A 12,906-nucleotide genomic window follows, 5' to 3' on the forward strand; every position below is an offset into this window, starting at 1 on the left:
AGTGAGAGAGCTAATTTCCGCCAAACACGGCGGGCGACCATGGCGAACCCAGCCACGATCGATAGGCGGAGCGATACGACAGCCCCCTTGCCGCTGCTGCTCTTCGGTAAGGGAGAAAAACAAATTACGATAACGTGGAAGGAACTTGTACGTTCTGACATCCATTTCCGCTCTATCTCGATACGAAACAGAGAGCTCGCACGGACTCCTGTTGTGTGTGTTGGGTAAGTGGTGTGATACAGAGTCGTGTCTTCATATACTGCACTCTTAAAAATGAACTTCACCGCATAGCACGCTCCTAGCCAACCATTATCTCGAATGATATCGTAATCTGCCCTGATTTGTTGAAAACAGGGGGCGTACGCCTTTTCTGTGACAATTATGAACAGCATAAGTGTCACAGAAATGGCGTACGCCCCTCGTTTTCAACAAATCAGGGCAGATAACGATATCATTGGAGATAATGGTCGGCTAGGAGCGTGCTATGCGGTGAAGTTTATTTTTAAGAGTGTGGAACCCCGATGGTTTGTGCAACGCTACGAATACCTTCTTTGAGGTCATCGTATAACTCATCCGAACGTCGACGATGATGAGGATGATAAGGCGAACCGGGAGGGGGAGGGGGGGAGGGAGTGAGGTGACGTGAATTCTGACAAGGACGGACTGGCGTGTCGTCTGCATGCCGTTTGTAGCTCGGCGTACAGTGTCGTTGCCATGGAAACGAATTACGTCACTAGTTGATGTCGTATCAGATGCTTGTTTCTTGAATGCGAAGTAACACTCGCATTCCTACAGTGAAAGTTGTACAATTTACGGCGAGTCCGACTGATCCGGCGCTTCGTGTTTGCGTGGAACGAGGAGAAGGTGACATTAATTTCAATTTATTCCACATTTATTTAGACACGAGAAAACTACGATAAGCCCAATAAATCAATGCTTCGAAGCACGTGATCCGGCAATCACGCGCACACGAGGTCCACTGAGAGAGACAGTTTAGGACTTCGCTGAAGATTCATTGGTTTCGAATGACAAGGAAGCTGATGCACAGCTAGGTACAAAAAAGGTTTGCCATGTCACGTCGAGACTGGACGGTATCGTTTCGATGTCTACACCGAACTGTACACCTTTGCCCAGTGCGCATCCTTTCGAAGGTTCTATTGACCAGTATACACGCGTTCAGCAGCGAACACGCACACAGATTATCGCCGAACCCCGTTAGGGACACGACACTTTGAGATCTCATTTCAATACCGCATTAATGCTTTCGCATCAGCCACCTAAATTGAAATTAATTACGCGGTTCGTCGCGCACGCAGTCCAGCTGAATCAATATGTTGCCGTTACGTCTACCTTTACCGTAAACAAATAGACAAAAACTGAACGATACGGTTCTTAAGCAGACGCCGTTTATAATCTGATATACCGAGTAACGACAAAAAAAAACAGCAGTAACGTTAACGACTCGCGTGCCGAGCATCAACTCCACTTCCGAGTTTTCGATCCGTTGCAACAAAAGTATAGGGGTCATCTCCACACTGAATCACGAGCCGTTCCAAAAAAAAAAGAAAAAGAAAAGAAAAAACTTCGCTGGACGTCGGCTAAAGACGGAGCTGCCATTCAATTTGAGCCAAAATCGATGGCAAATCAATGAGCAAGTGCAGGCAGGGCTCATGAATAACGGAGATTCTGACGATCAACAGAGGGGCATTCAAACTCTCTACTACCGTGGCTCTCTCTCTCTTTCCATTATTCATTTAACGCTAGCGTGACGAGTGAATTTTCGGCGTCTAAATATTGCTCGGACAGGACGATCTTTGTCAAGATAGCCTCGCTTCTCTCGCTTTTTTTTTTCTTTCTAGGTTGTATTTCTTGTATGAAGAGCAAGGCGCTCATAGTGTTCAAAGATACGAGAACAAGGCGCAGTATTCGTCGGCGGGGCTGACGAGATAAGACATGCAAGAAGTCACGTGTGCTGTTGCAGAGCCCTTACACACCCTAAGAAAAAAAAAGCTTACCACAATTCGTTCTACACTCTAAAAACAGAACTTCACCGCATAGCACGCTGTGCGCGAACCATTGCCACGAATGATAGGGTTATCGCTTCTGATTCGAGGAGAGACAGGGGCGTACGCCTGTGTGGCAATTTGGATATATGGTAATTGCCACAAAAAGGCGTACGCCTCCCCGTCTCCTCGAATCAAAAGCGATAACCCTATCGTTCGCAACAATGATTGGCGCACTGCGTGCTATGCGGTGAAGTTCTGTTTTTAGGGTGTACACTCAAGAAAAAAGGAGTAATTTTACTCCTTTTGAGGACTAAATGCATTGCCACAAAAAAAAAAAAAAAAAAATAGTCCCTTTCGGGAGTAAATGCATGGAAGTAAATGAATGTCACAGAGTGCACGGAGACTGCATTTCACGATCTGTTCTAAGAGTCCCTGGTACATAATTCGTGTGCATGCGTGAAAATACTTTTAATTAGTAAACCGTCAACCGCGATATATGGAGTGATATAAAATCTTGCGACATACATAGGGTACAATTATGGAAGAAAGAAGCGCTAACTGTTTCTTACTTTATGTGGGTGGAATATTGCTAAGTCATACAGCCTACACTCTTAAAAATAAAACTTCACCGCATAGCACGCTCCTAGCCAACCATCATCTCGAATGATTACGTTATCTGCCATGATTTGTTGCAAACGGGAGGCGTACGCCTTTTTTGTGACACTTATGCTGTTCATAATTGTCACAAAAATGGTGTACGCCTCCCGTTTTCATCAAATCAGGGCAGATAACTATATCATTGGAGATGATGGTTGGGTAAGAACGTGCTATGCTGTGAAGTTCATTTTTAAGGGTGTAGGCCATCAAATTGAACAAGAACACATATTTACGTAGACTGTTGCATTCGGAAGACCATTTGCGAAGTTTAGCGCCAATTTGCGGTCCTGGGGAGTAAATGTTGGGGTTAGGGGACTAAAATGGGGAGTAACTGCAGTCTAGGGGACTAGAAACTACGATTACTCCCCATTCTACTCCTTTTTTTTTTTCTTAGAGTGCACTGTTCTTGGACTGTTGGGGATAAGTGGAGTAAGCGCCCGACTTATCCTCTACTTGCTGGGGATAGGACTGAGGACTAGCTGAGTGCGGGTAGAGCAAACGCTCTACTTATGATGTACTCGTTGAGGACAGGATTGAGGATACGCCGAGGGAGGGTAGAGAGGACACTCTACCTATCTGATACTTGGCAGAGTGTTCTTAACGTTACACTTGCTGAGGATAAGATTGAGGATAAGTTGAGGGTGGGCAGATTAGACCCTCTGGTTAACCCTTTCCTGCCGAGGACAGGATTGAGGATAGGTTAGAGTAACCACCCCGCTTATACCATACTTTTTTTAGGGTAGGACCGTGTATTAACTGTGAACAAGCAAAGTAAACACCATACTTATAATTTACTTAATGGGAAGACGAGATACAAATGATTCCCGCAGAGTTCTCCTGAATGTAATATCGAAAATATATCCTGAACATGGAGAAATATTGGAACAACAAAAATACTCGGGTGGGAAAAATTAATCCACAGACTGACCACTTTGGCTTCGATCATGCTAATTGCTGCCTCGCAAGGTAAAATCACGATATATCATCATCTTCTTTCCTGTGTTGTGCAAAAGACACATTTTGTGTGACAATAAAATCGCTACTGCGGCGGCTGTATGGATGAAAGATGACATTAATCCCCGGATGTCATTCCCACTTAACATCGATCGATCAGAGTTTAAGTGGACCACGCGTAAGTTGTATGGGGCTCACACAGAGAGCTGTTTTAGAGGAAAATATTATCTATGATATGGATGTTATGACCGAGAGATTAACACATATACCGTATAGTAATCCCTATACGTACCGTATAGAGATTAACATTATGGATAACATATATAATATTTTCTTGTACACGGAGTGTTAACTGTATTAACAATGACGAGTGATACTGTATCGTAGTTACACCGTTTTTTCATCACGCACAATAAAGTTAGGTGAAGTGACACTATCGTTTCTCACAGCTGACAAAAAAAGGGAATGACGGCTAAATAAAGGCGTAACAATTACAACTTAAATTTAAGGTGTTCCTTAAAATATTCTTCATTCAATCTGTACCGCGCATTGGAACAGAACAGAAGCTTCTTCTATTCGTGTATTCCCCGCAGGAGATGAAGACGCGAAAAACGTCATAGCTTTCTGAGTTGAGCGCTCAACGTCCAGTGTTCACGTACACTGCTAACCGTGGGGAATATCCTGCCACGCAGTCACAAGGTATTCTGTAGCAGACGACAAGAAAGACGCTGACGGTGTCGTCTGCTAAGTGCGCAGTACGCCACTCCCGATATTCGGCACCGTGTGAATGCTCAACATAACACGGGACGGAAGTTCGTCTCTGTAAGCAGTGTTTTCTTCCACTAGAATATTCCATGAGGATGTCGCTCGCGTGAATACACAGTATCTGTAAGCCATGAGACGCTCTCGATGCGTCGGAGTTTAGCACGAAAGAATGGTGGCTACTATACATGCAAGAACCTTCTATTCCTATTGGAACTCAACATGATAGGCAGTAGTGCTAGAATAAGTGCTGGTGGGTGGTGGTGGTGGTGGTGAAAGGGCTTGCCGTTGTCGGCCTCACGTATGTGGGCAACGTCACGACTGAAGCCCTGGGGGAATGTGCGTCCTGGGCCGACTTCTAAGGGAACTGTGCCGACATATGTCTGAGAGCGTCTGAGGAAAACCCAGGAAAAACCCCAGACAGCACAGCCGGCACCGGGATTCGAACCCGGGTACCTCCCTGTCTCGACGTGACATGGCTAGAATAAGTGCTCAAAAGCACCAGCAACGCCCCACCCGCCAGTAAAAAACGCGTACCGCACAGAGTGCGTAAGTTCGGCTCTGCCGCAGAATACGTCTCACTGCAGGGAAGCACGATTTACAGAGCTGCTTACGTGAACGTGCATAGTGTGAGACAATCTGACGTCTCACGTGTAATGGGGTAGGGTGCTACACCCTAGCGGTAAACCAAACCACCTAATGTCATTGCGATCATCTTCATTTTTTTTTTGTCATTGTGCGACATTACGACATGACTTTCCGAGTAGTTTAATTATTTACAATGGTTTTGAACGTTCCATCAGTGCGAAATGAGTCAATGGGAACAAAGTACCACCGGCCGACTTTTGAGCCATCCGTAAATTTACAAAGATTGTCTATGATCAGTGATCACTAAAAAGAGACATCAATATTAATAATCATAGTAGGACAGAGACAAATAGTATCAACTTCGAAAGTCGTTCATGTATTTTCGATTTCGTATTGCTATCAAAACACGTCTTAAAATACGTTCAAAAAATATGTTTGTATGTACTGATATAAGATATCGATTGCTACTCCCGCTACCCAAATTAGACAGTATGTTCCATTAAAGTAAGAAGAAAAAACGCAACCACAAATGTCTCAAAATTCATGAAAGTTGTTCGGCTATTAGATGAAATCCGCAAACAACATCTAAGATAGTGGCCCTTTTTTTTTTTTCTTCTTCTTCTTCTTCTTTTGTCGACATCGTTTCGATAACAGCAGAAAAAAACTATTTTCTTCGCAAAATGCTTCTCCGTAATACAGCGATCGTCTGGCAACATGCAGCCAATCACGTGGGAGTGAACCAGTTTTACGGGTTAAAGAGGGGGCCAGAGCCGGGGACTCGTTTACGTTCTCACAAACGAGGAGCCGCCTTGGAGCGGGTCATGCAAAATTCACGGTCCAATCCTGTCGACTATAATGAAACAATTTCCGTTTCCGGAATCCCCATCCACCTCCCCTCCGGAAAGCACAGAAGAGGAAACGACATGATCGTCTTCCTTGTTGCTTCCTTATCTTATCTTTTGCGTATCTACGTATCGTAGCTTTTCTTCAACTTTGTGTTTACGTCTACTCTTTTCTTTTTTTTTTCTTCCGCCGCCCTTCTTGTGTTCCCTCAATTTTCTTCCTTGGGCGGCGATGAGATTCAAGATGATGCTGTGATTTTCTCATCCACGCCTTGTACTTTCTTCCTCTACACGTGCCATGGGCTTGGAAGCGTTTTTTTTTTGTATGTGTGTGTTTTTATGTCTGCTTTCTTTTTCACATCTTGGCATATACACAGCATATTGTGTTGTTGCAGCTTTTTCCCTGTTTTTCAGTGACGAAGTCGTATGAGCCGATTTGTCTTTTTGCTTGCAGGAGTTGGACAGAAAGAAGCGAATGAAAAATGTGGACGCACTTCGAAAAGAAGGTTCCTGGATGATGGCAGGGCGTAGAAAATACAGAAGACAAGACACAGTGGAGTGCAGATAAAATGGACCCTATGAAGGCCATCTGGTGGAGAAACTCGTTATTAAAGGTACCATGAAAGGATATTTGACGAGCCTACGATCATTTTTAATTTGTTCCTCTGTACTAAAGCATTCACCCTTTGAAATATGAAGTTAAAAATCGTTCAATAGCAAAAATATTCTATATTAACCACGGTCATGAACGGCGGCTGCTACGACCCGCCTGCGAGGCGAACTGGCCATGACGTCATACACAGGGTATGTTGCCGATTCGCGGAGAGTCTTTTGCGAGCAAATCGCGAACTTCGCCATGAAATAAGTTTCAGTTTGACCTGGAGCTTAGATCGCATCTAATCGTTGACACAGACTCACACCAGAAAAGTAATGTAGCCGTTGATTGTCAGCATGAGTGAAGTGAAGAAGTGAGCTTCTTCTTCGTCAGAAAATGTCTCTGTCGGTGGCACTGATCTCTATGTATAAAGGCTGGAGGGGAGGGGCTCGTGGGAGAGAGGTGCGGCAGCTGGCAGCCATGTTGGTCGGCCGATAATGCGCCGTGTTTTCTCATAGAGAACAATGGGAAGCAATCGGGAGTGTGAGTATTTATTGCGCTCCAAGCGCTGATCGTTATTTGTCATCACACAGTTTTGTAAGGAGTCAGTACACTGGTGTATTCTAACCACGTTTCACGAGTGTCCTGACGTTTTGTTCTCGATTTGTTATGTTTTGTATTCCGAAACTATGACCGTTAGTTAATGCAGAGCTGGGACTCGTACTACTGAACGTTCCTCAGCATATATTTCATTAAGAAGCGATGTCACTTCCACTACAACCATGTATAATCTCTAATGCTGGGTTTTGGGCAAAAATTCTTTCCGAAATAACGGTCCAGGAAAAGATGGTCCCACCGGCATGGGGGAGAGAGAAAAAAAAAAGGTCCCGTAGGGTCACAGCCTAGTACCTTGGCGGGTAGAAAATTACAGCGTACCGGTATGGTGAGTATGAAGGGAAGTGCCTGAGGACGGGAGCCGCCGATATTACGAACAGAGACAGTTCTTTGTTTTAGAGAGGTGTGTGTATTTAGCATGATTTATATCAAGCGTCGCCAAAGAAAGTCTCTTTTTAGTGTATGACAGTCGTCTCTTAGAGGTAATGCCTCGCAAAGTGGACACACCGAAGCAACCCAAATAATTAGTTCGGGTAATGTGATCACGCCCGTTAGGTTAGTTAGGTTAGGTTAGTTAAGTTAGGTCAGTTAATTTAGGTACTGATGTAAGCTCGATTAAGTTACTTAGCAAGAGATAACATAAACTTGAGTTTGAGGAACACGCAAGACTCCTCCAGCACAAAGGTGTGTTACCTCTTTGTACAGTTTAATTATTGATTTGTTCTAATTGTTGACTGGTGCAGTAGCGCCAGCTTGAATGTCCTTTTCGCGTACTCATATGCTTTTGCTGAGTAGAACTGCAGCATGGTAGCAAAGCTGCATAGGGACGTGGGGTACCATCCACTGCTGACCTTCCAATGTTTGTTGTGTAGAGTTCGTTATACCAAATCCAGCTGAACATCTGAAACGGAGCTGCGGAGCATGTATTTGCGCTGCTTTGAAACAAGAGACTTTTTCTGGACGTCCTCTACGACACTTTCCGCAGTTACCACCATTTTCTTCAGTCTCAAAGCCTTCTCGTGGGAGCTAGGGAGCTAGTTTTTTCTTCACATTTTGTATCAACTGTGACGCCCCCCTTACATTTTAATGTGCGAGGGCTCTCTCGCACTACATATGTATGGTCTGCGACAGTTGTGATTATGACCCCGGCGTACCCCATCTGTGAAATGATACCAATGTTATCATGTTGAACGTCATGTTTAGTAGAAGGGGGCTGTCTTGGTTGTGCGTTCTGTTCGACAAAGATGTAAACGAAATATGCATTTTGTAAACAAGCTGCGACATGTTACGCTGAATGAATAAAGCGAATATGCGTTTTTCAAGTTCAACAGTCATTTATTGCGATTATGCATTTCAAGATTTCAATGGTCCCATATTTCAACCGTTCATGTTCCCAGGCAACTAGAGGCATGTGCTGCGTTCGTCCCTTGTATTACTTTCCACGATATAGCTTACGTTGTAAGTCGCGCGTGTTAGCAGACGACTAGTCAAGGCGTTCCTATAGTTAGAATTCGGAAAATTTCGTGACTCGGTGTCCTTTGTGGGAGGAACTCTCTCTGCGTTTCCACGTCAGTTTTTGGAGTGAAGCATTTGAAGGAAGACATAGAGAACGTTCTCGACAGTTTCTGTCACGTTTTCTGCGTAAAGTGACGCTCAAAATTAGAATCCGTATATTTGTAGCAATGGCGGCAGCGCACGTGCATGTCACCATGCAGTGTGAACACTCAAGCACAGAGAAAAGCAGGAAGAGACACCTCGCGGAGGCAGTTGCGAAGTCTCGGTCTGTTTCAACCCAGACAACGCGAGCCTCCCGAATCATCTTCCATTCTGAGCCGTCTCTACGAGGAAGCGGTAGACAGATATTGATATTCCGATTCGAACATGATAACAATACCCATCTCCGACGCATTTCCAGACAGAGCTGCGTCAGACGTGTGTCAGATGCTGTTACTTCGTCGAGAAGTTCTTCCGGGACGAAAAAAAGAACATCGTCGTCTGCAATGTTGAATGTTTGATGAAGCCGTATCACAAAAGACGGCATCTTCTGCGTTCCGGCCTCTGCTTTCTATCCGTTTCGGAGTGGTCCCTTAAAATCCAACTACTACGAAACTTTAGAGTAGCCATTTTACCTATAGTTTTTCGGTCTTGGTGACGTCACGGCAATTACGTTGACTCGTAAATCCTGTGGTATCTTTAGCTCTGGTACTCCTACACTCTTAAACATGAACTTCACCATATAGCACGCTCCTAGCCAACCATCGTCCCGAATGACAACGTTCTCGCCCCTGATTCGTTGAAAACGGGAGGCGGAGCCTGTTCTGTGCCGTGCATAATGCACAAAATAGGCTCCGCCTACAGTTTTTTTCAACAAATCAGGGGCGAGAACGTTGTCATTCGGGATGATGGTTGGCTAGGAGCGTGCTATGTGGTGAACTTCATTTCTAAGAGTGTAACCGAGGGACAAGCGTCACACTCTTAAAAGAAAGCTTCCCCACATAGCACGCTGAAGGCCAACAACCATTGTACAGAGTGATATTTCTGTCACTCCTGATCTTGTGGAAAGCGCGGCACGTACGCCTTTTTGTGACAATTAACATTTCCGCATATGTGCCACAAAAAGGCGTACGCCTCCCGTTTCCTAAGAATCGGGGCATGATAACCATGCCATTCGGCATTATGATTGGCTATAGGAGCGTGCTATGTGGTGAAGTTCATCTTTAAGAGTTCGCTTTGCTCTGCCCGACGAACTCATGCACCCTCTACACATCTCAACCCTTCATCCTCTATCCTGTTTTTTTTTTGCTTTAGTCATGACGACGCCCACTTCTGTGTGGCCATCAACTGCGAGCCGATCCTGCCAATACACCCCCCCCCCCCTCATTTTTAAGAGGTACCCGGGTTCGAATCCCGGTGAATCCCCACCTCTGTGAGGCCGACAATGGCGAGCCCTTCCACCATCACCATCACCACCACCATAATTTTTAAGAGTGCATATTTTGAGCGCAGTGAGACGTGTGATACCTGTCACATGAGAAATTCCCGTTACCACAAGAACCTGACAATATATAGCTGATGCCCGATAGTGCATAAACGCCGATATCTGGAAAACCTTACACCTTGCGCTATATATGGGTAGCTAAGTTGCCGTTCCTGCACCACATCGCGCGCAGATGATAAGACAATATCTTGTGTGCTAAATAGCTGGTGGTACTAATGAAAGACTACCAGGCTAAACAGCGGTCCGCACCAAAGTGCCTGAAGTGTCTATAATCAAGCTCAAACTTAAACTCAAACCCAAGTGCCTGAGTGTAACATGCCCCCATGGACGAAGTTGCATCAAATTTACAAAACAGTAGTTTATCGTCACTGGTGACATTACACCGTGTCACTCTAGTATGCTCGAGAATGTCCCGAACCTACCGGTTTCACTGTCACAACGGAGCATCTTTTTGACCCAGCCTTACATTACTAGAAGTTGTTTCAATAAAATGATTTTTCGAGACACAGACCACATACTTACCATGCTCATATAGCAACCTCTTTTGCTTCTTTCGTGCAGCAGACATCATACATCAATGAACCTGTGATGTAAATTGAAATAAATAAATACATGTATATATGAATATAAATAAAAATTTCAAGAATGCCGCATGCTGAACACCTTAAGCTAGTCACAAAGGCTCCTTACAAAAGGGGTTCTGTACTACAAAGAAAAGAAGAAAGGACATCCTGCATACATCCGGTGAAGATACATACACATACTATTGATGAAACACATCTGTAGATATCGTACCTATTGTGTGCTATTCTTATAACAGAGTGCTCCGCATCGATACACTGAATTAGGCTGATAGGTTCCATTCTCGAACAAAAGCTCACTTAATAACCTACGTTCATGTGTGTCATGAAGCGTTACAATCCAATACAAGCCAAGTCAAGGAAGAAAAGCGACCAGTTTAACGCATCCAGCAAAAGTCTTCTTCACTGCAAAACTGCAAAACTAAATGTTCTTCAGCATCAAGTTGCCAGTTAGCAAGAAAAAGAAGCGAGAAACATTATGACATACTTTTAAGGTAAAAAAAAATAGAAATACTATCGCTACTTTCTTTATGTCAATTACGCTCCGCTACCATGCTCGAGCCAAGACAAGGCAAGCCATGTTTTAAGGGAAACACGTCTGCTGAAAGAAGGTGAGAAGAGGCGCGATTCAGAAGGAACATCATCGATGAATTCGAGAAAGAAACGAATATAAATACGAGGGAAGCGAGAAAAATTGAAAACAGTCCAAGAGAGAGGCATCGAAGAGGAGATTTCGCTCTGACCAAGGTGTAAGTATTAAAGTTTCACAAGAAAAGGTAGATCCACAAGACGGGAGAAAGAGGAGAAAGCATGTTACATAAAATATGCATGGCGGCCAAGAAGCGAGCGCGAGAACTCATTGGCCGACGCCGGCCACTAGCAGCCAATTAGAGTCTCTCTTTTATTTCGTTTCCAAAAGCCACGCCCTAGGCCTTTCTCTCTCGCCTTCCTTCTTTTTCGATTTTTCTACCCCCCTTCTCCTTCTCCACGCTTCTTTTTGGTTGTTTCGGTTTCGTTTTTGGATCCTCGCTTCCGTTTTATACAACAGAGGATGAAAAGAGGGAATAAAGGAGGAGGGTGGATAGCTCGCTGTTTCGTCGCCAGGCGGCGCAGGCAGTTTGTTTAGATTAAGTAGGGGACCAAATTTGATCGCTGTTTTCTTTTGTTTCGTTTACGCGTAAGTGACTGCTTACCCGCTTTTTTTGCCATCGTGTCCGTAGGAACGTTTAGCTAAAGTAGTATTTTGGAAACTCCATTCGGGATGCTTTTCTGCTGCGCGATTATTTAATAAATTCGAATGTTACGCACATTGATAGCATCAATCTTGAATCATGTGCTTTCTAAGAATTTTTCACCAATTAATTGCGCTAATTAAAATGGGTGATAAAGAGGCAGGTGGCAACTGAAGGTGATTTGAAGTCCTGTATCATAAAACATTACATACATTATCTATCACCCTCGGTACGGTAGGCAAATATTTAAATATGTAAAGAAAGGTGCGGTTATATGAAAAGAACAGTATATGATTTCTGTATTTTGGAGGCCCACACACACACATAAATAGGATGATGATGTGGTGGGTCATTGTCCGCCGTTGGGTAGGCAAGTATTGGCAGTTCATTTGTTTCATTATTTTTAGCATTATTTACTGTATTTCGGGATATCGGCAATCGGGATGTTTTTTTGTTGGTGTTGTTTATAGATATGCTCAGTTTATCTTCTCTTACAAGCTCGAGGAATAGCTACAATTTCTACTGTGGAGGTCCGTAGAAACAAATGCCGAGAACTAGACCGCGTAAAATTTACAACCAAGCGACCGAAAGACGTTGCGCCTGTAAAGGGTGCTTCTCTGCGTTTTGATTGTTACTGCGGTGAAACCTACTGTTGGTGTGGTAGGTTCTCCCGTGGATGGACTATCATTCCGTTTATCAATTCAATTCAATCTTTATTTTTCCTTTCGCTTGGAAGAGTAGCTAAAAGCCCCTGACGGGCTTGAGAGGGCCATTCTCCCAATTTCTTCATAGTAAATTCGCACTGTGTTGACACAACTCTCAACACCAGAGATAAACGTAAATACGGATTGCTAGATCTTTTTGTGCGCTTTTTTTTTATCCTTCTATAGGAAATGGGGATCAGGCGCAAAGGGAAAGTATCCCTAGGCACATATAGTTGAACGGAATAAATTAACATAAGAACGCACTGAAATGTCTGTGCGGGACAGCATGTACCTTTATTCGGCACGCAGTGGCAGTGGTTTGATACCGTTCCTTTTCTACATTTCTGTTTTTTGTTTTGTTTTTCAGTTATA

The 12,906-nt window shown here is 44.0% G+C and overlaps 1 protein-coding gene across 1 annotated transcript in view; it reads right to left on the reverse strand.

Moving 5' to 3' along the window:
- The window catches only part of LOC135394914 (uncharacterized), a 297,537-nt gene that overhangs the window by 150,847 nt on the left and 133,784 nt on the right, over positions 1-12,906 (reverse strand). The window contains exon 3 of the mRNA XM_064625983.1: positions 10,540-10,600. Coding sequence (XP_064482053.1) covers positions 10,540-10,588 — 49 coding nt within the window. The 5' untranslated portion in view covers positions 10,589-10,600. The remainder of the gene's footprint in view (positions 1-10,539; positions 10,601-12,906) is intronic.

Source organism: Ornithodoros turicata, chromosome 5, assembly GCF_037126465.1.
Source record: "Ornithodoros turicata isolate Travis chromosome 5, ASM3712646v1, whole genome shotgun sequence".
NCBI classification, from domain to species: domain Eukaryota; kingdom Metazoa; phylum Arthropoda; class Arachnida; order Ixodida; family Argasidae; genus Ornithodoros; species Ornithodoros turicata.